This window comes from Gorilla gorilla, chromosome 19 (genome assembly GCF_029281585.2).
Source record: "Gorilla gorilla gorilla isolate KB3781 chromosome 19, NHGRI_mGorGor1-v2.1_pri, whole genome shotgun sequence".
NCBI classification, from domain to species: domain Eukaryota; kingdom Metazoa; phylum Chordata; class Mammalia; order Primates; family Hominidae; genus Gorilla; species Gorilla gorilla.
In genome coordinates, this window is record NC_073243.2 from 23,604,027 (window position 1) to 23,627,918 (window position 23,892).

Sequence of the window (23,892 nt, forward strand, 5' to 3'; positions counted from 1 at the left end):
CCAACATGGTGAAACCCCGTCTCTACTAAAAATACAAAAAAAAAATTAGCTGGGTGTGGTGGCGGACACCTGTAATCCCAGCTACTTGGGAGGCTGAGGCAGGAGAATCGCTTGAACCCAGGAGGTGGAGGTTACAGTGAGCCGAGATTGCGTCACTGCACTCTCGCCTGGGCGACAGAGCAAGACTCCGTCTCAAAAAAGAAAAAAAATCCTCAATATTTGAAAGCATGAGAAAAATTTAAACCGTTCTGAATACTTCTTTTCTAAAACTAAATATTTCATAGTGGTAATAGTTAATGCCAGCCCATTTAAAATTACAAAAATGCACTTAGTTGATTTTGCAGTAACCCCAAAACTACATCATTTGAAAATAAAAGCAAATAAGTTGGTGAAGAATATTTACTTTTGTGTGAATTGTACTGTGGACTCTGCACTGTTTCTTTTTGCATGTAAGCATAAGTAACTTCTCTCAGGTTATAGCATTTTTAAATTCTAAAAGATCATTTAGACAGTAGTTTTGCCCTTTTTATTCCCCTAGAAATGAAAGTTATACTTAAATAGGAGATTCATTTTTGAGAAATAGTAATTTAGGAAGAAGACCTTTATGACATTTTAGATGTCACTTTTCTTGATATATTTGCTCCCTCTAGTGAGTATTCCTGCCCTTGTTTGCAATATTTTACAGATTTAAGGCAAGAACTAGCAGTTCGGGAAAGACAACAGGAAGTAACTAGAAAGTCGGCTCCTAGCTCTCCAACTCTAGACTGTGAAAAGATGGACTCCGCCGTCCAAGCATCACTTTCTTTGCCAGCTACCCCTGTTGGCAAAGGAACGGAGAACACTTTTCCTTCACCGAAAGGTTTGTAACGTCTTTTCTTTTTGAGGCGATGTGTTAGATGATCAGCTTACGGGGGTTTGTTGCTGAAGGCGGTTGCTGAGGTTGAAAGAGTAATTTTAGTTTAAAAGTTGGTGAAGTCTAGTGCTGTGTGAAATAGAAGAAGGAATTGTTTTCCTAGGCCACTAATATATAGGAAACAGTGAAATGATGGTTACATTTAAGATGAGATTTTTAAAAGTTAAAGGTTTTTAAGGAAAGTTGATTTTTTGATGATAGCAATAGATTTTGTGATTACAGCAGTATGTTTAGGTAGAAAATTTTAAACACACAGAAAAAAAAAGAAAATAAAAATCATGTTATCTTACCACTTACAGGCACCCACCATTAAGATTTTGAGTTTTTTTTTTCTATTGTGTGCTTGTGTGTGTTTGTGCACATCTCTTTGTCACGTGCAAATTTGGGGATCATATTTAAACACAGTTTTATTTCTTCCTTTTGCCGCTTTCCATATCATGGGAGACCTGAGGCCTTTCTACATAGAATGTACAGAGAATCATTAAGTTATCTTTCAGACTCATGTAAGACCGGCTTGGATGGACATGCCCATTCTGTTACATGCTTCAGGAGCTGCCATTTTCAAAAGCATTGTTCGGAGTAATTGATGATTGGCACATACAGAATACTCACATTGCCATCAACCAGTGTGTTTTTTTAAATCCGGATAAGCAGAAAAACCACCTAGTAGCCACTAGATAGAACCTTAAAATGGAATCTTAAAGCTCTCAATTGAGATTTGTTTAGATTTTGCAGCTCGCAGTTCACATTTCTGCTACTCTCATCCCCCCTTGCTTTTTTTTCCCACCCTATATTGAAGCTGTCATCCCACCCTTTTTAAAATACAGGGTTTTATCTTTTAGAATGCTGTGTGGGCAACTAGTACAGTGCGCTCTCTCTGTCTGTGCTACTCAATAGTCACCAGCCCATGTGGCTATTTAAATTTATATTAAAATGAAATAAAATATAAAATTCAGTTTCTTCGTCACATTAACCACATTTCAAGTGCTCAGTAACCCTTGAGTAGGTAATTCAACTTGTCTTTGCCTTGTTACGAGATGATATCAGATAAGGTATGTGAAGGTGCTATATGGTTGTAAGGTGTTACTAATTGCGCTAGGTTTACTGCTGAGGACAAAGGGCAGGCAACAGACTATTAGCAGTTATCAGGAGCCCTCACGGTCAGTTTTTCAGAAGAGCCGCTTGTATATTTGAAGATTTCACAATTACACCTGAGGACTAACAAAGTTTTGCTTTTATGTTACTGATTAGAATTATGCAGATCTGAAAATCCTTTAATTGAAGACGAATCAGAATAGTGAAAAGCCTCAGGTGAGGTGACACCCACAGGTGGTGCACATTTTTTTTTTAATAGCCCGTTAGAGTTTTCATTCAGGGACTTGGGGAGTCAAAAGGACATGGAACCTGCTCTGGCACAGCATGAGATGTGCCAACCCTATGGCAGTAATATTTGCTTAATAGATATGTTTTTAGGCTGGAACCAATAGCATGAATTTTCACTGGCTAACCTAAAAGCTGCTGTGCACTAGATCACTGCAATTTCATTACAAGAAAGCACAGAGTTGTGAGCAGCAGCAGGTGGTCAGAGAAATCGGTAAGATCTTAGAGCTGATCTTTCTGAAGTGGTCTGTCTTTAATTGTATTTTACTTTTTACAATGTTTGCTTCTCTTTCTTTCTTTCTTTCTCTTTCTTTCTTCCTTTCTTTCTTTTCTTTTCTTTTTCTTCTCTTTTTTTTTTTTTTTTTTTTTGACAGAGTTTTGCTTTTTTTTGCCCAGGCTAGAGTGCAATGGTGCGATCTTGGCTCATTGCAACTTCCACCTCCTGGGTTCAAGCGATTCTCCTGCCTTGGCCTCCCAAGTAGCTGGGATTACAGGTGTGTGCCACCATACCCAGCTAATTTTGTATTTTTAGTAGAAATGGGGTTTCACCATGTTGGTCAGGCCAGTCTCAAACTCCTGACCTCAGGTGATCTACCCACCTCAGCCTCCCAAAGTGCTGAGAGTACAGGCGTGAGCCACCATGCCCAGCCTACAATGTTTGTTTCTAAAAAGCATTTAAAGCAACTTACCATAAAAGCACAGATTTAATAACACCTAAAATGTAAACCTTGAATAGGGAAAAATGAGATCTAGAAATCCCTGCCAAGAACAGTACAGCGGTTTTTTATATCACGTTGAGCGCCTGTTATGTGTCATGTGTTATTCTGGATGCTGGGAGCACAGTGGTAAGACAAAGCCCCTACTTTCAATGAGATTATATTCTAGAGGAGAAGAAGGATAATAAACAACAAAAGAGCCACACAAGTATTTTCGTTGCTGATTAGCACTCTGTGGAAAACAAACATAAAAAATAATAGCTAACCTTTATTGAGTACTTACTACGTGCATTTTTAAAGTCCATTAATTTAAACTTCACAACATCTTTATGATGAGGTAGTTGTTATTTGCCCCCTTTTACATATGGGTCACTTACCCAGTGGCTGAACTGGATTTGTATACAGTAGTTCAGCTCAAGAGCCGTTAATCATGATGTCATATTATCTCTTAAGAATTAAGAAATGTGCATGACTGAAAACCTTACTGAGTGTGGAAGAAGATATGGGTAAATATCATGGTAAATACTATGATTCTGAATGGGAAGACTTAATTTTCTTACAATATCCATTCTCCCCAAGTCAATCTGTAATTTCAACTTCTAATAAAAATCCTAATAGGATTTAAAAAATTGATATGTTGATATTAAAATTATTTTGGAATAGTAAATGTGCAAGAACAGCTGAGAAAAATTTGAAATGGGCTAATAACAAGAGGGGTCTTTGCCTTTTGAGATCTCAAAATATATTTTAACATTATAATAAAGTAGCATACTTCTGATAGAATAGGCTAATAGTTCAATGGAACTGAAATATATTCATATATTTAGGGAGTTTAGTTTATAGTTATAGTGCTATTTCAGATGAGATGAGTTTTCCCTAAATGATACTAAGACAATTGGCTCTCCATGTGGAGGAAAAAATTTAGATATGTATCTTATAGACAACTATAATTTCTAGGTGAATTAAATGATCTAAATGTAAAAAAATTAGAAAAATACTAGGAGAAAGTATGGGAAACATTATGACATTAAGATGGAAAAGCCAAAGGTTCTCCTACCGAAACACAGTGTTTACAAGATGAATGTCACGCTGAGAGATAGAACATCTATAAGAGAAAGGGTGAACATCCAGAATGTATAGAGTTCTTACAAATTGATTACAGGAAAGATAAACCAGTAGAGAAATGTACAAAGACTAAACAGCTGATTTTCAGAAGAGATTCAAATGACTAGTTACTATGGAAATAGAAACTAAAAAACGTGACTATCAAATTGTCAAAAAAAAAAGATAATATCTAATGTTATCGAGGGCACCACCGCATAGATTGCTGATATTAGCACAGGCTTTTTAGAGAGCATTTTGGCAGTGTCTGTTAAGGTGAAAAAAATGGGCATATGCTCTGACCCAGCAGTTCTATTTTTAGGAATCTCTTTTCCAGAAATACTTGTCTAGATGTTTAAGAGTATATGTCCTTGTAGCATTATTTATAATGGCGAAAAATTTGATATAATGTAAATATCCACCAATTGGACAGTGGTTTAGCCTATTTATGGTATCTATACTTTATCCATAGTTTGAAGTAGTTTGTTGATATTGTATTGAGTGTTACACTACTTTGTAACATCAACAACAAAACCCAAATGTAAAGGGAACTGCAAGTGTAATCACTCAGCTTTTATTTTTCTCTAGCTATACCAAATGGTTTTGGTACCAGTCCACTAACTCCCTCTGCTAGGATATCAGCACTAAACATCGTGGGGGATCTCTTACGGAAAGTAGGGGTAAGTTTCAATTATTTATCACTAGGTGTTTCCACTGACAAGGTATTGAATTATTTCTTAATTTGAAGTGAGGGAAGAAAGAAAGGATACTTTCCTGTGGTAAAGGCTGTCATGAAGCTCAGAAGCAAAAGCATCCATTGACTAGCCAGAGGCTAGTCCAGATGACACTTCATGATGCCCCTGCAGAAGAGCCTGTACCTTGAGCTCTGAGGTTCCCACTGGGGCATTCTTCCTGTTCCCCACTCCTGTTTCAACAGCACGATGCCTCTGTCCTTCTCTAGAATACTTTGTCTAAGGCCTGCTGTGTGTCTTCTACCACCCTCATCCTGGTCTTTGCTGCTGTCTACCGTCTTCCTGGTCATTCCTTTGTTTTGTGTTTGTGGGACTTTAACATTTGGCTCATGGCATTACTCTCTACTTTTAGTCTTGCCCACCTTATTTCCTTGGCCACCTCAACTCCAGTGCCTTCTCCTTGGTGTGAGCCTTGTATTCCAGAACAGTTTCGCTTCTGAAATATTAAACCCAGCCAGACGCGGTGGCTCACGCCTGTAATCCCAGCACTTTGGGAGGCTGAGGTGGGTGGATCACCTGAGGTCAGGAGTTCAAGACCAGCCTGGCCAACATGGTGAAACCCTGTCTCTACTAAAAATACAAAAATTAGTCGGCATGGTGGCAGATGCCTGTAATCCCAGGTACTTGGGAGGCTGAGGCAAGAGAATCACTTGAACCCAGGAGGCGGAGGTTGCAGTGAGCCGAGATCGAGCCACTGCACTCCAGCCTGGGCAACAGACAGCAAGACTCCATCTCAAAAAAAAAAAAAAAAAAAAAAAAATTAAACCCGTTTTTCTGCTTAATCAGTGTGTTACTGTGTACCATACCTACTCTTTAACCTCATCAAGAGTATTACCCCATTTTTTAGTGTGTTTGTTTTTATCAGCCATCTCTTGCTTTCACTTCCTTTCTATTCATCTGTGATCTCACACATCTCTTACTCTGTCACTGTTGACTTCATGGTCTCTCTGGCCACAAAGGAGATCTGCAGTCTGAATTACTGGAAACAGTTGCAGAACCATGTGGATTTATGCCACTATCAAGTCAGCATTTCTAGCATTAGCTCCCATTCCTATTTCCCTTAGTGAGTTTTACCTCTCCTTTCAGTAATCAACCCTTGCCATTTCCCACTATCTACTACCCCCTTCACTTATTTTCGTGTGTGACACTTTCTAAAAAATGTAGAAATTGCATTATACTTTATCTAAAGCAGATATGGGAGGCCAAGACACAGGTCCTATGTTTGCCTGTTTCAGCTCATCATAGGGGTTATTTTCTAACCATCAGATTAAACCTGCATTTTTAAGGTTAAAATACAAAGTAAAGTGCACAGGTCGTTCCTGCAGTACATAGAGTAATCTTTCTTCACTCCCAAGATAACCATTTTAAAATCCTCTATGTTGGAGTATTTGTCTTTATAACTTGAAATCATGTACTTATTTTTCTGTTTATCTTGATTTACTCAACTTTAAGCAAAGAGATTTTTATTTTTATTTTTTGTTCTTTTAAAAAAAGTACTTCAACGTTCTTAAACTTTTGTTTCCAAATGTATTAGGTTATATCTTTTTTTTTTTTTTTTTTTTTTTGAGAACGGAGTCTCGCTTTGTTGCCAAGGCTGGAGTGCAGCGGCACGATCTCAGCTCACTGCAACCTCTGCCTCCCAGGTTCAAGCGATTCTCCTGCATCAGCCTCCTGAGTAGCTGGGATTACAGGCACATGCCACCGCACCTCGCTAATTTTTGTATTTTTAGTAGAGACGGGGTTTCACCATGTTGGCCATGCTGGTCTTGAACGCCTGACTTCAGGTGATCTGCCTGCCTTGGCCTGCCAAAGTGCTGGGATTACAGGCATGAGCCACCATGTCTGGCCAGTATTAGACTATATCTTAACTCTCTGTTCTCTCCCTTTCTTCCCCACCACACTCCCACTCCGCTTTCCTTTTCTGAGCCCTCTACTAGCTGTGTGAGCTCTGTGTTGGTTGGTTCTAAAAATGGAAAAGTGTCAAACAGCATTTGTAACAATGCACATATATGTGTTATTTACTGTGTAATCACAGAGGAGATGCTGGACTTTCAGGTGGGTCTTTATATTTGTGCCATTCAACAAATGCGTTTTGAGAATTTTGTTCTTTAACTGTAATTTACTCAAAATCATACTGGGTTTTTAAATATTTCATATTGTAGCTGAGTGTACGCTGCTTTCTTTTCCTAGCATTTCTGTTTCCCCTTCTTTCTTTTGAGTAGAAGAAACCTACACCTTTCTTTGCTCTCGGATCTTCTAGCTTCTTCTTCACACTCTTTGTGGGATGCCCTGATGGGCTTCGAGGGCTGCTGCATTGTTGTCACCCTCGAATTTCTCTCCATTTTACTCTTGGGTTAGTTCTGCCTGTTCCTCACCCCACGTTGTTGTCTGTCTTTGTTTCTTGTTTGTTTTGCTTTAGTACTTTAATTTATTCAGAAGTGGTGCATGAAAGTTTAATTTGGCATCCTTGTATGGTTTACACATTCAGCTGACAATCTGTCTTCTAAGAGTTATCAAAATAACGACCTCCAAAAGTCATCAACACTTTGGGTCTGCTGGTGTCCACCAGCCCTTGTTGGCTTTTATGAATATTTCATTTATGCCTCTTTACACGACTTTGTCCACTGACTTGAACTGGAAGCCCTTCTCCACTCTTGCATGCCTTCACAGAGAAAATCAAGGCCATTTGTTTTAAGCTTCTTTGATTTCTTTTCTCATCTTTTGTTATTACTCTCCTATTATTACCTCTATTTGTAGCCATTCCTCCTTTTTGTCCCAGTGGTAAAAGTGCAAATTCCTGTCCGTGACTGATTTTGTCCATCTGTGCTTTGGATCTCATTTCTTCCAACCCTGAAATCTTTATTTCTCCTGTATTTCAGCCTTTTACTATATATGCGTTAATATTTATCTATAATGTTTATGTATTACACATTATATGTTATGTGTTATACAGGTATACTTTGATATTTCTGTATTACATGTTATCCATATAAATATATGTAATACTTATGTGGTACATATTACATACTTTAAAGCTTCTTGAAAGCGTGTCCCCATTTATTGTTAGCATTTTGACTGCATGCACACTCCCCAGGCACTTTAGCCTGGGCTCTGTCCCCTGCTCATGCCGCTAAAACTGCTCACTGGTGATCTCAGTGCTGTCAAATCCTGTGGATGCCGTTCTGTCCTAATTTTACTTGAAGCATTCAACACTGACCTTTTTTTTTTTTAATGCCCTCTTTTCTCTCCTTCTCTGATGCTGTTTCGTGGCTGCTCCCCACTTTCTTGCCATTCCTCTTAGTCGTCTTGTTGGGTCTTCATCTGCTCACCCTTTCGATATTGGTTTTACTCAGAGTTCTGTCCTTGCATTTCTGATCTTAATCACAGCCATAGTTTCATCCACCCCTGGGTGTGGATGTCTTTCAAATCTTAATCTCTAGACCACCCTTTCCCCCCTCAAAAGACCTGGTGCTCGTGCTCGGATGTCTCACTGATGTCTCAGACATAAGTTGTGCCTGCCGTGTGATAGATACTCAATATGGATTTGAATGAATGTGTGTCTTGAATATAGGAATTGAATGGCTCTCCATTTCTACTGTGTGTGTGTGTAGCTTTAATAAGCTGCTGAATTATTGCTGAATTACGCTTATTCAGAGTTTGTTCTACAAGGTCATTACCTCTCTTCCTTTTTTCTGTTGTCATTTTAGTAGGTCATTGTACTTTTGTCATAGGAAAGAAGGAGAAGAAAAAAGTTTGTCTGTTTTTGTTGCTGTTTCTTTTTTTTGAGACAGAGTCTCACTCTGTCGCCCAGGCTGTAGTGCAGTGGTGCTATCAAGGCTCACGGCAATCTCTGCTTCCTGGGTTCCAGTGATTCTTGTGCCTTAGCCTCCTGCGTAGCTGGGATTACAGGTGCATGCCACCACACCCAGCTAATTTTTTAATTTTTTCTTTAGTAGAGACAGGGTTTTACCATGTTGGCCAGGCTGGTCTCGAACTCATGGCCTCAAGTGATCCACCTGCCTTGGCCTCCTAAAGTGCTGGGATTACAGGAATGAGCCACTGCACCCAACCATTGTTGCTGTTTCTGAATAGCTGTTATTGAAATGTGGGGGGAGGAGGTCCAAATGGATTCTCACAGTGAAGTATATGTTGCCTGTGGACTTAATTTAGCTGTGCATCCCCAGTCCTTTACTGTCATGGATAATAGACATGAATTGTGTATATATATATTTTGCCATGGATAGTATTTTTCTTTTTGGAGAAGGAGGGGTTTGATTTGGGCAAAGCGTTTATGGGAAAGAGACAGCTGGTGAAGTCTGAGTGTGTGGAAGTACATGAGAAACGCCTGATCTCTTCATGTCATCTGTGTTGGTAGAGCCCTGTGCTTGCCAGGTGTTGTGACGGGTGCAGAACAAGGGTGCCCAATTTAGAGGTAAATGCTAAAAGGCCAGTGTCATTTGCGGGTGAATTATTTAATTACAGACAAAGGGTATCAGTTAAACATTTTACAGAGTGCTGTCAGAAATAAAATAGCTTTTAATTTCATGTAAAGTGTTGTAAATGTTCTCATCCATTCTCATGCAGTAGAAAAAATGAAGAACCTAGAGAAAGAATTGGCTGCTGTAAAAAAAATTCTCAAGTGATATTTTTGGGTTTTTTAATAGTGCTTGCTCCCAAAACACACCCTGCCCCCCAACACCAACCAACAGTCTACAGCTTAGAAACGAGCAATGGATAGGGTCAAGAGACCTGGGATCTGCTGTTCCACCTCCTGTACCACACTTTTTTTAGTTGTAAGGGGAAGATTATATGTATTTCCTTCAGTAACGCTAAGAGGAGGAAACAAAATATTCTGAGGTCATTAGAAAGAGAGCATAAGTATTCCCCCTTTTTATTAGAAAGTTGATTGATTATGGCTGAACTAACCACCATTATCAACTGAGATGAGTAAGTTTTGAGGCTTGAAATAGAAATGGTTTGAAATGCAAATTTTTATGTGCAGCTACTGTTTTGACAACCATATCATTCCTTCTTCTTCTTTGTAGGCTTTAGAATCCAAATTAGCAGCTTGCAGGAATTTTGCAAAGGACCAAGCATCACGAAAATCCTATATTTCAGGGAATGTTAACTGTGGGGTGCTGAATGGCAATGGCACAAAGTTCTCTCGATCAGGGCATACATCTTTCTTCGACAAAGGGTAAGTCCTGAATGTTTTAAGTGATAATTTTTTGAGTAGTAAAGTGACAGGTTAGTAAGTGAGCATAATGAAGCCTTGAAAAGGTAAACTCAGCTTGACAAACCTTCCCGAAGCCTGTTATCATTCTAATCTTAGGGGACATGACGTCTGTTGTTGTCCTCTAGTCCCCATGGAGTCTGTTGCCCCAGGAACCCTGAATCTGAGGCTTCTGTCCTGGGAAGCAGACTCTTGAAAGGCAGCAGTGTGAGGCTCTGGTGAGTCAAAATGACTGCGATAAGGTCCCTGTTCTCCAGGTGCTTACAGGCTGGCAGACTTGGAAATATTTTTTTGGGGTAGAAGACAGCATCACAATTAAATATATGCAAACTCTACAACAGACATCCCCTGTGAGAATTTTAGAGAAATATAAAGCCCTGAAGTACTTAGGCACTGGATCAAATACAGTTTAGGAGATACAACTTTTGTATAAAGTTAAGGCTTTTTTGAAGATTGAAATAAAATTGTCTTAAGGTTGAAGCATCCTTAATGCAAAAAATTTCAGTTAGTATGGAAGTATATGAACCAAAAAGTCATGGTTTCCTGCCTTCACACTGTTTCTGCATTCCTTACAGTTATTCCAAGGCATGCCAAATCGAATTTTTATGCATCTGCTCTAAGTTGTTTGTAACACAGGGGATTGTACTTAAAATATTGCTTTGCAGTGTGCCTATCATGACTTCTATTGCCATTATCTTTCCATGTCATGTATATTATTCTACCTCAATTTACTTATTTATTTTTAAATACTACATGGTAATACATGGTTGTACAAGTATGCCTTAATATAGGTTACTATTAGGACCTGTGGCCTGGGATGCTCACGGCGTTGCCTAAGGTAGTTGTTATTGAAACAGCCAACAGGCACCCGTGATCCTTGGCCACTGTCTCTGCTTTGAGTCAAAGAGGTAATTCTTGCTTGTTTTTCTCTGAAAGCAGAGCAGGTACGACTCTAGAAACGTTCACAATTTCTGAAAGCAGCTGGGATTTTCTGCCGTCCTCAATAATTATGGCACACGTGTAAAGGAGCAGATTCGACACACGGTGCACTCTGAATAGGCTCCTATCCTTGTAATGGAGTGTTTTGGTTGATCTCTGTCCCTAATTTTACCCTGGAGTATATACATTTCATTAAGGATTTTGTATTAAAAGCACATCCTAAAACATCACTATACAAATTAGAACTTTATTCTTTCTTAAAAAATTTTTTAAAATAATTTTTGTTTTCTTTTGAAGAGATGGGGGTCTCACTCTGTTGCCTACGCTGATCTCAAACTCCTGGGCTCAAGTGATCCTCCTGCCTCAGCCTCCCAAAGTGCTGGGCTTGCCGCCGCGCCCAGCTGAAATCAGAACTTTATTCTAACCATTGAGTTTCCTCGGGTGGAGTAAACATAAAATTGATTTTCCTCAGGCTTAGGAGTTTCAGGCAGACTTGAGGCAGCCCTTGTTTTTATACTGGAATGATAAATGGAATGAATGACTGGATGGTTTTACATGAGCGTAGCCATTTCCCCTGAATGATATGGAGAACTTTTAGGGTAGTCTTCATAAATGCTGGAAGCAGTGCCTAATTATTTTTCCCTACAACTTATAATGATCCTCTACTAGAGTAGTTATTAGTTTCTCCTTGGAATCGTATTTCTTGATGGGCCGCAGGTGCCTTTCATGAGAGCAGGTGTGAATCATAAATGGATAGGTCGGACAGGTGCCTGTGCGTGTGGAAGCCCTGAAGAACAGTCACGAGGAGGGAAGGATGACACTGTCTGTTCAGGGTCGCTACTCCTGCCTGCCACTTGCCTCCCAAGACAGAGCACCAGGGCAGGGATTGCCAAGAGGTGAACCTGCTCTGAGGGAGATGTGGGGACCTTAGGGTGAGCTGAAGCCAGGAACAGGCCTTGGGCACACTGACTGCACCCCTGCCCCTTGAGAGCATCCGAGATGTAAGTGTGGGCTTTACTTCCTGAGCTGAACCCGGAAATGTGCTGTGCTTCCCAATCGGAACAGTTGCAGATACTGAGTTTTGGTTTTAAATGGTAGACATTTTACATTGTGCCTTTTCTATTAAGAAATATGCTTTTGTGGGCTGGCTGTTGTGTGAGTGTTTAGCTTATATGATAAGTGGATTGTGTATGCGCACTGAAATATTAACCTACTGTTGCTGGAGTTGTCTTTCTAGTTGCTGTATTCCTGAGGATAACTCTTTTGTGGGTTTTGTTGTGTTTTCACTTTCTTGCCGCTTTGCTTCGATTCCGGCTTTTGGCCTGTCTGGCTTTTTACCTCTGGCTTTTCTTCTGCCGACCTGTTGACCAGATAAAAACCAAGATGTTGTGTAGCAGCCGCAAAAGGAAGGGCAGGATATCCCACTTCCCAGGTCCATTATACACTCTGGCAGTTTTTGTTAAAAACACAAAAGCCTGTCTGTATAGAAGTGGAGAAGTATGGCTTGTAGTTTCAGCATGAGAAAAGTGCCCCATTTGAAAAAGCCCTCCACTGCAGAACCTGCCTGCCCTCCCTCTCACTCCTGAGGAGTCTGTAGCACCGTGGCGATGGCTCACTAGTGCTGCCAGAAACCTGTGGCAGGATTGTTTGGGGGAGAGACATCATCAAAGTAGGTTTGTGTGCGTGTGCATGTGTGCGGGTGTACATGTGTTCACCTTCCCACCTGCTGAAACTTCAGATGCAGTGAAGCCTTCTCACATAAAACAATATACCTTAACTGGGCATATTGCTCTGTGGGATTCAAAAGTATTTTGTAAATTCTGGTCACTTGAGGGCTTCTTGGAATCAGGATTTTGTCTAGTCTGTGAGCACTTCTGCCAGTTCCTGAAACATGGGCTGCCGTGCCTGCTTCCCAGGTGCCGAGCTGTTTCCTTCAACCATGGTCACCCTTTGTCTCACCATCTGAAAGGACACACATTTCATGTGGAGTGTGGTCACTTGGAGTCTCTCAAAAACACTTTTTTCCCACAACTTTATGTAGTTTCTTAGGTAACACGTGCTCTATTTTTGTAAGCCACTCTGAGTTCTTTTGGGCTGTGTGTAGGTGGGCATGGACTAATTTTAGGGCATGATGTGGAAATAGCATTTGTATTACTGTTTAATATGTTTTCCTTTCTTTTATTAGGCAAGAAAAAGTCATATTTCCCACGTTGTTCATGGGTAACTGAATTTGTTTGCTGTGCTCTTTTTCATTCTTTCTTAATCCTGGTGTGTGGTGGAAGACACATTAACAATCTGGTTTTACTAACTGCATGGGGCTGACTCAGCTTTAACCAACTTACAGCCCATCAGTGAGCTTTCACGGTCCTGTTCGACTTGACTGTATGCCGTTATTAGTTCAGCTGTGAGAAACAAGAACAAATTAGTTGCAGTGGTCCTGGGGTGGCTGGGAGTAGCATGCCAGGTGGCACGCCTGAGATGGGCTAGGGCGCTGTAGTGTTGATTTCAGAGTCTGGCGATGGGGGTTTGAAGTCACTGTCAGGCCCTGGGATCACCTTTGACTGTCTTCCTGGGACTGGGGTTCTTCCCGTTACCCAGTTGCTTCTGTTTTCTCAAGTCAGGCACCAGTGTGAGCACTCCCTCACCTCTGCGCTCACGCATGGAGTCCCCAGTTAAAATGGAATGGTACATGGGGACGTGTGTAAGATCTGCCTTACATTTCAGAACTGCTTTGCAGTTTGCAGAGCCTGGGCTGAGAACTGGAGCAGGCTGGAGCTGCTCTGAGCCCACACTCATCCACTGAAATAGGAGACTCAGGTGTGGCGTGTGACTGCCTGCAGGCTCTTCTGGATAGCTTGAGCCCACCCTCCTGCCCTCTCCAGTGTCCTCATCCTTGCTGCTTTGACAGAGTTAATGTTTCCGTCCTTCATCTCAGCTGCTTTAGATTTATTGTCCTGAGTAGCTTCTAAGTGTGCCTTGGCTCTTCCCCCTTTTCATTTCTTCCACTGACATTTTACAACTGACCTTAGCACTTTTTCTTAGCTGGATTCTGTATATTTCAGTCTCCTTAACTAGTCTTTGGTGGTAAGATCATGAAATTTTATAGCTCTGGAACCTTTTTTTTACATATATGATTCCCAGATCTGTATCTTCAATCCTGCCCCATCACTCTTCCTTCAGTCCTGTCTTGTGCACTGGGACATTGCCCTGTGGCGCTTTGCTGCTCCCTGAAACTGAATCTGTTGAATATAGAGTCTCTTCTCTTGCAAATCTTTTCCCCATGCACAGCTTTGCGGCCTCCGAAGGACTTCACTAGACCTGTCATCCCATCTAGAAGGCCAGCTTTCTTCTCTCTCTGTTCTTTAACTTTCTACTTTTTGATTCAGGAGAGAGGCGCTAGGTGAGACCCTGGTGGATTGATGTTCTCTTTCTACTCCACTCACCTTCACATTAAGCGTTCCATTTCTGCCCATGTAGAAATTTACTGGTTCTCTCTTTATAGTCTGGGCTGCACCACTTACTTTTCCCATTAGAGCCGGCCTGCATTGGAGTGCCGAAGTGGTTGCTTCTGAGGGCTGCTAGGTGGCCTCTGACCAGGAGGAGACTAGAATAGGGTCCCGGCCTGGGCATCTGGAGGCAGCTGTGGCCCCGACTTCCCCATCCGTGGCTCACTAGGTGAGCCTAGGCTAATGGCTGGACCTTCTCTTGCTTTGGTTGCCTTGGCAGTGGAACAGTGGGATGAACCTGTTGTTCCTTACGGTCCACTTGAAAATGCCAGAATCCCATCCTCAGCCTGCTCGAGGAGCCATCTCCTAGTTGCTGCTTTTGCACACCCCCGTGGCCCAGGTGCCAGATTCTTCTTGGCATCCAATGGTGCTCCCTTTCTGCCGGGTTCCAGGCGCTGTCTGCAGTACAGGTTTGGGGGCTTGCCTGCCACTGTGATGTGTGAGGCCGGGAATCTGAGGTTCACACGTGCTGAGAGCTGCAGGCATTTGTGGGGCCTGCCTGGTTGTCCCTGAGGTTTCTAGGAGAAGCAGGTCTCAGGGACTCTGGGACTAGCCAGACAGATGGAGCCTATTATATGAGGGCTACCGTGGCAAATAGGATATGGCCTTGGCCCCAGAAGAGGCACAGGCCTCTGACCTTGGGAGAGTGGGAAGGATGATTTCAAACTTGCAAATGTGTTGAAGCTCAAAAATCAGACCTAACCCAGTGAGGAAAGAGACAATCTGGCTGTTTGTCGTCGAAGTAGGACAGTGTGCAACAGGGAGAAATGACATTTGTCAGAGCCTTTCTCCTGGGGCTCTTGGTCTCTGTATGCGTGGTTGGAATTTAAACTCCACATATGTACTCTGAGTTTAGTTTCTTTAGACATGAACTTTGTTTCTTCCAAGTAGGCAGGGACTATTTGTCAAGTCTCTGCATGCCTGTTTCTCTGTGAGATTATCCTCGCCCCGTCAGTGTACGAAACAGCTGTCTCTGCAGGGAGTGTGTGTCGGCTTTTTTTTTTTTTTTTTAAGGAGAACCTCTCTCCATGAGTCTGTATTTAGCTCCCTGGAGCCGTCTGATGAGTAGGTGGGGGCAGTAGTGGGCAGGTGTGGTGCAGTGTGGCCCCTTGTCGTAGTTGGCTTTATCTCCCAAATTGCTAGTGGGACAAATTTTCCTAGGAAGCTTTTCAAGGTGGAAAGGCTGAAGTGGCTCCTGAGAGAGGTTCCAGGCTGCACACTCCCTCCCCCTCTTGCTGCTTCCTGTGGCTGCGCTGCATGGTGCGTGAGGGGGATGCTGGGGGGGCTCCCTGCATCGCTGGGCTCCGGGTGCGTGAGGGGGACGCTGGGGGGCTCCCTGCATCGCTGGGCTCCGGGTGCGTGAGGGGGACGCTGGGGGGCTCCCTGCATCGCTGGGCTCCGGGTGCGTGAGGGGGACGCTGGGGGGCTCCCTGCATCGCTGGGCTCCGGGTGCGTGAGGGGGACGCTGGGGGGCTCCCTGCGTCGCTGGGCTCCGGGTGCTGGGTCCTGGCTGCAGGCTATTGGGTTGGGCTGGGCTGTCTGCACACGAGTCTGCGTTGAAAAGCCTACTCATCTGGCATTGCTTGCTAAACAATTTTTAAAAGGTTATTTTTCTCCACCTTATTAAGATATTCATGTATTAATACATTATATTTGGAAAATGTAAGGAGATTTGGAAAATGATTAAAAAAGGATAAAGTAGTAAACAAAATTCACCCACAGCCCAGAGGGAAGAAAAGTAACGATTCTTAAATTTTCTTTTTATGATATATATGATCCTATGTACATATATGTTGGTGTGTGTATATATATATGTGTGTGCATATATATAATGTGTGTATATATACATTTATTTATACACACTCCCCTCTGCCCCTGCTTTGTGGATTTAGCTGCATGGATAGTAATGTCTGTCTAAGGGGCTATAGTCTAGAATCTAGAATATATACTATTTGCTTTTTTTCTTTCATATCATTGAATCTACAGAGTTTGGTAACCTGCATCTTTTTCCACTTAGTGTTAGTTACATTCTGAATATTTTCCCATGCTATTAAAAAAACTTGTGGAATGTGTTTTTAATGGCTGTGCAATATCTTATTGTTCAGTTGTACCATTATTTATTTAACTAGTTCCCTATTGCCAGGCATTTAGACCTGCTTTATGGGGAAAGAATCAGGACTGTGGCTTCCATGGCCAGTGTGCGGCAGTTGCCAAACAGGTCATGTGGTCCTGGTTCCCCAGGATTCCCAAAGGCTCAATTCTCTAACCAGCTGGTGCTTTCCAGGCAGCCAGTGCCCCTTGGGCCATCAGGACCCTACAGCCTGCGAGGAATAGTTTTAGAAAGCAGATGAATTTCCTATTGTGTGTGAGTGATTTTAAATGAGTTTTTCTTTTCCCCTTTCTTCCCTTCTGTGCTCTGGTTGCTCCCACAGGGCAGTAAACGGCTTTGACCCCGCTCCTCCTCCTCCTGGTCTGGGCTCCTCGCGTCCATCGTCAGCGCCGGGTATGCTGCCTCTCAGTGTGTGAGTGCCCAGCCTCCAGGTGGGGGCTCCTGCCCTCCTCCAACAACCCAGGACACCCACGCCTCACCCCTTGGTGCCTGGGCCCAGCCCCGTGCCCCTCCGTCTGCCTCCGCACGGCTGGCAGAGGGCAGGCTGCATGCAGTGGCGGCTACTGGGCCCTGCCCAGCCCCGGAACTCTGCGCGATATCAATACTGGCTATTTTCTCTTCTCGCCGTAGTGCCGTTGGTTTCACATGATTGCACTTTTGTGGGTCGCAAGGTGATACATACGTGTATTACTTGGTCACTGGATGCAGAAGTACCCATTCATCACACCTGCCTCATAGCCCTCACTCTGCTGTACTGATAGGATTTAGTTGTGTTTAGGACATTGCAAATCTTCTAGAAGTTCTCCCCCAAATCAGGTCAATGTGTGCCCTCCTGAGCTCCCACCCAGGCATCTCCAGTGCTCATGATCATGTGTCCCCCAGCTCCACCCCTCACAGTTTGGGCCTGTTTCTGGCAAAGAGTCAGGAAGGTTACTGAATTAGGGAACATTTTCTGCACCTTCTGATTTTACTTAAGCAGCTACCATTCCATGGACTTGCCTCCCAGAGCAGCACAATGCCCGTCTGAGCCCCACGTGGCAGGAGCCTCTGGGACGGGGCACACACAGGCCCAGCCTCTGTGCTGTCTCCTCCTCCGTGCGCCTCAGACTCGGGGTGAGGGAGGCGGGCAGCCTCTCGCCAGCCTTCCCGTCCTTCAGTTCAACGACATCTTTGGAGTGTTTTTGTTTTCTCTTCCAAGGGCCGTCCCGTTGTGTTAGGAAGGGTGAGTGGCTGGTTCCAGGGCGGGCCGGTGCCAGCTCCGGGGTGGACTGAACAGCGGCGGCTGTCCCTGTGCATCCTTTGATTACTCTCATGCTGCATTTACTGTTTACATTTGTTTTATTGTACATAGGTTTGTAAACATTATTGCCTGAGATATTTGTATATAACTTGGGCTTTGTAGCTTTTATTTATTCAGAACGCATATGGCATGTTAATGACTCTGATGGTGTCCTCCTCTGGGCAGCTGTATAGGATCATCATGTGGTTACAAAAAATACTTCCCCTCAAAAAAAGTCTTTTAATGTGGAAACAATAAATTTCACAGAAAAAAAGGATTGACGTTGCTTTTATTCAGTCTCTGCCATCCCATGAGAGGAGAGCTGGGGCCCGTAAAGCCAGGTTCCAACGTCACTGCTGCTCTGCCATGGGACACGCGATGGACGGACAGCAGCTGTGGAATGGGACAGAGATCAGGCGGCCTCCGGAGATGTCTTATGTGCGGAGCGGGCGTCCTCATGCTGTTTCTTGGCACTGGCTTCTGGGCTTGGCTGTGATTTCCAGGAGCAGTTTGAGAATGGCCTGGGACCCATGTGAAAATCTGAAAGGAAGGACCAGGATGTTGAGGGCGGAAGTTCACAAAGTCCCAGAGTAACTGGGATGGATCCGGGACCTGGTCCTGCAGCTGTGCTGCCATTCATGACAGATGTTGTCATTCTGGGATTAGAAGTCCGCTTCGAACCGGCACTTCTCCTCATCCCTCAGGTTAATGCTAGCAAGTGAGAGAAGGTGTCAGATATTTGATAGCAAGACACATTGAAGAACGCGTAAACTGGGGGTCTGTGTGAATGCATCAGATTCTGAGCACTGTTTGCTTAGAACAACAGAAACAGTATATTTTATAGTTTTAAAACTGTAAGTAACTGAAAACGATGTGAATCAAAACCCTAAGAGACTTCGGGAGGCCGAGGCGGGCGGATCACAAGGTCAGGAGTTTGAGACCAGCCTGACCAACATGGTGAAACCCCGTCTCTACTAAAAATACAAAAATTAGCCAGGCATGGTGGCGGGTGCCTGTAGTCCCAGCTACTTGGGAGGCTGAGGCAGGAGAATCGCTTGAACCTGGGACGTGGAGGTTGCAGTGAACTGAGATCATGTCACTGCACTCCAGCCTGGGTGACAGAGCTAGACTCTGTCTCAAGAAAACCCTGAGTAAATAAGAACTATTAAGTAGGATCCATTGTCAAACATTTCTCTATTAATCTATAGACAGGAATATCTGCTGTTAGTTCCTGGAGATTTTGTCCTGAGCTGAGTCTCCAGGGACACTCGCAGTGGGTGTGTGCTGTGCTTGGCTGAGCTGCAGTGGTTGAGAGGACAATCCTAAGCCTCTTGTTGATGTGCAGCAACTTCATCTTCTTTCCCAGCCCTCCTTGGAAGGATTGGATTAGATGAGAGGTTTCAGCATTTAGCTGACCTCTTTATGTAGGAACCCCAACTAAAACACAGCAAGCAGGGCTTTCACTCTGGTTAAAGCACAGTTGATGTTTGGAGCCCTGAATCTTCATCCCTGGCTCCCCAAATGATTTCTCACTTCCTTTGCATCTGAACACCCTGGGCTCCTCTTATCCAGACTGTTCTGCCAATTGCTGGTCACTCAGTTGATAGCTGGAGGAAGGGCCCTGGCTACAGGGGCCCACGTGTCATCCACTGCATGTCACCACTGCTCTGGGTCCAGAAGAGCCTGGGCCAGGTCCCTGGAGGGGTAGCAGCGTGCTGTTGGGCTTATTTCTGATCCCTTTGGGAAGAGACTTTCACTTTAAAATTAAAAAAAATTTTGTCTTAGCCAGTCTAATTTAGCAGTGGGGGATTATATACCAACGTTAGTGACTTTTTTTTTTTTTTTTTTTGAGATGGAGTCTCGCTCTGTCACCCAGGCTGGAGTGCAGTGGCGTGATCTTGGCTCACTGTAACCTCCACCTCCCGGGTTCCAGCGATTCTCCTGACTCAGCCTCCTAAGCAGCTGGCGCCCGCCGCCATGCCTGGCTATTTTTTTTTTTTTTTTTTTTGTATTTTTAGTAGAGGCAGGGTTTCACCATGTTGTTCAGGCTGGTCTTGAACTCTTGACCTCAGGTAATCCACCCGCCTCGGCCTCCCAAAGTTCTGGGATTACAGGCGTGGGCCACCGTGGCTGGCCTTAGTGACATTTTTTTTGTGGCTCTAGCAGCTCTTGGCAAATGATCCCCCGTGAAGAAAGCAGCCAACTCCCTGGCTCATCTCCCGCTTTCTGTTTGGACTGTGGGGTGTAAGATGTTACTTTGGACATGGTCAGAGAGAGCATCTGCCACCTGGCATGAATGCCGCTACGTACCGTTTGCCTGTCTAGCTGAAGAGTGCCTCTGGGTAGAGTGCCTCTGTGTGGGGTTTCTTCCTGGAGCTGCCGGGTACCTGGTTTTGCATGGCTCTCCATGAAACCTTGGGAATGAGCCCTCTTTGAGCCGCGTCTGTGTGCCGTTCCTCCCTGCTGGTGGGGCTGATCTCCCGGGTGGTGGACAGCCTCTTGCCTCCAGGTGTTTTCATTTCAGCCGCTCAGTCCTATCCCTTGCTCCCAAATATTGTCTTACAAGAGAGTAGTAGCCAGCACTCCACTTCCTTCAGCCCAGAGTGGTCAGAAATGATCCCTGACCAACGCAGCTGAGACCCAGGAGCCAAAGCTGGGACCTTGAGTCACAGTGAGGCCTGTAAGAACTATACAGAGGTGACCTGAGGACAGGACACAGTGCTCTGACCTCAGGTGGCAGAAAGGACAATGGGCCTGGGTTTGAGTTGACTGAGCTTGCACGGGTAATTCATGGTGAAGCCAGGCTTGGGCACGAGCCCAGTCTTTTTCTGCTGTGCCTTTCCAGACTTGAGGCCTCACTGGCCTTGACTCCCACGCTCTGTCCTGTGCCTCGGGAGAGGAGCAGGTTTTGAAGGCTTGGAAATGACGAGCGGCGGGGCCGGCACAGCCTTTGCAGCAGGAGGAATCGGTTCACGTAGCCTTCCTCCTGTGCCCGCTGCGCATGCTGACTCCGCCTTTCTTGGCAGCTGCCCCGGAGATGCCACTAGTGCGCGTCTCCTGGGAGCCAAGGTGGAAGCTGGCACTTCTGGGAGAGGGGAGGCATCCTGGGTGGAGCCACAGCTTTAGGGAGCGCCCAGTAGCCAGCTCTGCCCCCTCCCCGACTGTAACAGTGTTGTGCCCTGTCTCGTGTGTGTTGGTGATACAGCATTCCTGAAAAGCAGATTCCAGTGAGGCTCCAGAATTTCCTTCTAAGCTGCTGATGCTCATTCTGCAAGTTTTTTGTTGTTGTTGTTGTTGTTGTTGTTTTGAGACAGATTTTCGCTCTTGTTGCCCAGGCTGGAGTGCAATGGCGTGATCTTGGCTCACTGCAAGCTCTGCCTCCGAGGTTCAAACGATTCTCCTGCCTCAGCCTCCCAAGTAGCTGGGATTACAGGCATGTGCCGCCATGCCCGGCTAATTTTGTATTTCCCATTCTGTAAATTTTGATGCTGTGCTTTATCGATCTTGCCAGGAGTCGGGCAATGACACCATCACAGCTGCGCCTACTGACAGTGATTGTGAGATACAGGAGATGTGGCCCACGTGAAGCTGGGGGTGCCTTGGCATCTGTGCAGTATGGCACATACTTGGGAGAGGCAGCGCTCTGCATGGGGATCTGTGAGACCCAGTTTGTCGGTTATGTCACGTTACCCCTCGAATAAGGCTTTGTGACATCCAGTCAGCCAGAATGGAGCCTGTTACTGGGCTGCCTAGTCTCAGTAGGGGTTGAAGGCCGGGGCCACACTTTCTGCCCAGCTTACAGGCTCTGTAGCTACAGTGAATGCCTCTGAAAAGCAGTAGCATGATGGACTTACACCCTTTCAATAGCTTCATATAAGATTCCCAACAAGAATGAGGTACTTCACAATCTGCTTGATTCCCAAATGGCAGGTGCCTACAGAAGGAAGTGGACTTCTCTGTCTGGTCCTGACAGAGGCATTTTGGCAAACACTCAACATCTGGGAAAGCTCTTGGTGCAGATGTTGTCCCCGAAAGGTGGAAAGGGAGAGGTCCTTTCTTGCGTTCCTCCCAGAGACTGGGAAGCCTGTGTGGGTGGGGCCTCGCAAGGGGAGACCTGCCTGGAACTCGAGGGAGAGGAGTCGTCACCACTTCCTAACGATTCCAACCTGGAGCCCGTTCTGGCTTTTTTCTTTTTTGGGGAGTGAAGGAAGAGCAGGAAGGTGTGGTTTGACAACAGTGAGCTCTCTTCTCCAGTCTTGATGTGGACATGTCTCTCCCTCAGCAGCACCGGCCTCTGGGGAGAAGGGCCCTGGGTCGGTCATACCCAGAGCCATAGGAAGGGCTGGCTAGAACAGCTTAGCCTTACGGCCCACAGTTCATCTTAGCTGAGGTTTCCTGGGACAGGAAAAATTGGTGACACAAAGATGTGACAAATCTATAGCCTGATGCCATCAGGAATTGGAAGTGTCCCCTCAAGCCAGCAGGCTAGAAATAGGTGTTAGCTGGGCATGGTGGCTCACACCTGTAATCCCAGCACTTTGGGAGGGAGGCCAAGGCGGGAGGAATCACGTGAGGCCGGGAGTTCAAAACCAACCTGTCCAACATGGTGAAACCCCGTTTCTACAAAAAAAGAAAATACAAAAATTAGCCAGGCCTGGTGGCGGGCGCCTGTAATCCCAGCTACTCGGGGGGCTGAAGCAGAGAATGGCTTGAACCCGGAGGAGGGTGAAGTGAGCTGAGAGCATGCCACTGCGCTCCAGCCTGGGAGACAGAGCGCGACTCTGTCTCGGGAAAAAAAAAAGTTGTTATCCTTCCAAAGCAGTTTAAAATAGTCCACTGGAATGGCTGTGTTAAAGAAAATAAATAAATAAAAACAACAACAAAAACTGGCATCTATGATGTGGCAAGGGCAGAGCGCTTATGGCCCTAAACGAAGCCCCGGCACCGCCTCATGTCGTCTAGACCCAGGCTCAACGAAAGAGCAAGCCTTTCCCAAGTCTTGCCTGAGTTCCTCCTCACCGGGAACCACACTGCTGCTGGGTAGAAGCTGACCAGGTTGATCTTCTGATACACTCAAAGCCCAGCTGCCATAAACTGTCTTCCTTGTGCTCTGAATGCCCAACGAAGGTTGTATAAACTACCTTTCCTTAGGTCTGGAGTGTCGGGTCAGTCAAGAAGGGACCCTTTTAGTTATTAAATAGTATCTTTGCAGAATCAGGGCCTGGAATTGGTTCACACAGATTGTTTCTCCTGGCATGCTGAGTAGTTGGGAAACTGTGACGTGAACACCAGTTAGACCAGCCAGTAGGGAAGAATTCTTTTTTTTTTTTTTTTTTGAGACGGAGTTGCCCTTCTCCGTCACCCAGGCTGGAGTGCAGTGGTGTGATCTCGGCTCACTGCAGCCTCCACCTCCCAGGTTCAAGTGATTTTCATGCCTCAGCCCCCCAAGTAGCTGGGACTACAGGTGTGCACCACCACACCTGGCTAATTTTTGTATTTTTAGTAGAGACGGGGTTTCACCATGTTGGCCAGGCTGGATTCGAACTTCTGACCTCAAATGATCCACCTGCTTTGGCCTCCCAAAGTGCTGGGATTATAGGCTTGAGTACCACGCCCAGCCCAGAGTTCTTACTTTTTGAGAAAAACAAGGCTCTGAATTCTGTACACTCTTGGATAAGATACTGGATGTGGGGGTGGGAGCCCTGCTGAAGCACCATACCTGTGACTCACCTTTCCTCTCCTATGGTAGTGGCACAGGAGGAAGAGGGCACTTCGGCCCATTTCACACGTTTCCACTGCTGCCGAGAAGCCTAGTCATAGACCCCTTACCCCCAGAACCAGCCTAACCCGAGAATATTATGGAACAAGAAATCGGCATTCTCTGTTTGATTCTGTGCTGCCCTAGTATTTCTCTCATCCTAGTTGGCCCGCACTAGAGAGGCTGCCCTTGGCCTCATCACAGA

The 23,892-nt window shown here is 44.8% G+C and overlaps 1 protein-coding gene across 3 annotated transcripts in view; it reads left to right on the top strand.

The window, feature by feature from the left end:
* Positions 1-18,209, top strand: part of NDEL1 (nudE neurodevelopment protein 1 like 1) — a 35,546-nt gene extending 17,337 nt beyond the window's left edge. Inside the window, exons 6-10 of one of the 3 annotated variants that reach the window (XM_004058562.4) lie at positions 686-859; positions 4,699-4,790; positions 9,908-10,059; positions 13,220-13,254; positions 16,973-18,209. In XM_004058562.4, coding sequence (XP_004058610.1) covers positions 686-859; positions 4,699-4,790; positions 9,908-10,059; positions 13,220-13,254; positions 16,973-16,980 — 461 coding nt within the window. In that variant the 3' untranslated portion in view covers positions 16,981-18,209. Of the gene's footprint in view, positions 1-685; positions 860-4,698; positions 4,791-9,907; positions 10,060-11,034; positions 13,195-13,219; positions 13,255-16,972 lie in introns of those variants that run through there. The other 2 variants (XM_055367461.2, XM_004058561.4) reach the window with 2 other exon arrangements.
* The last annotated feature ends 5,683 nt before the right edge of the window (positions 18,210-23,892 follow it).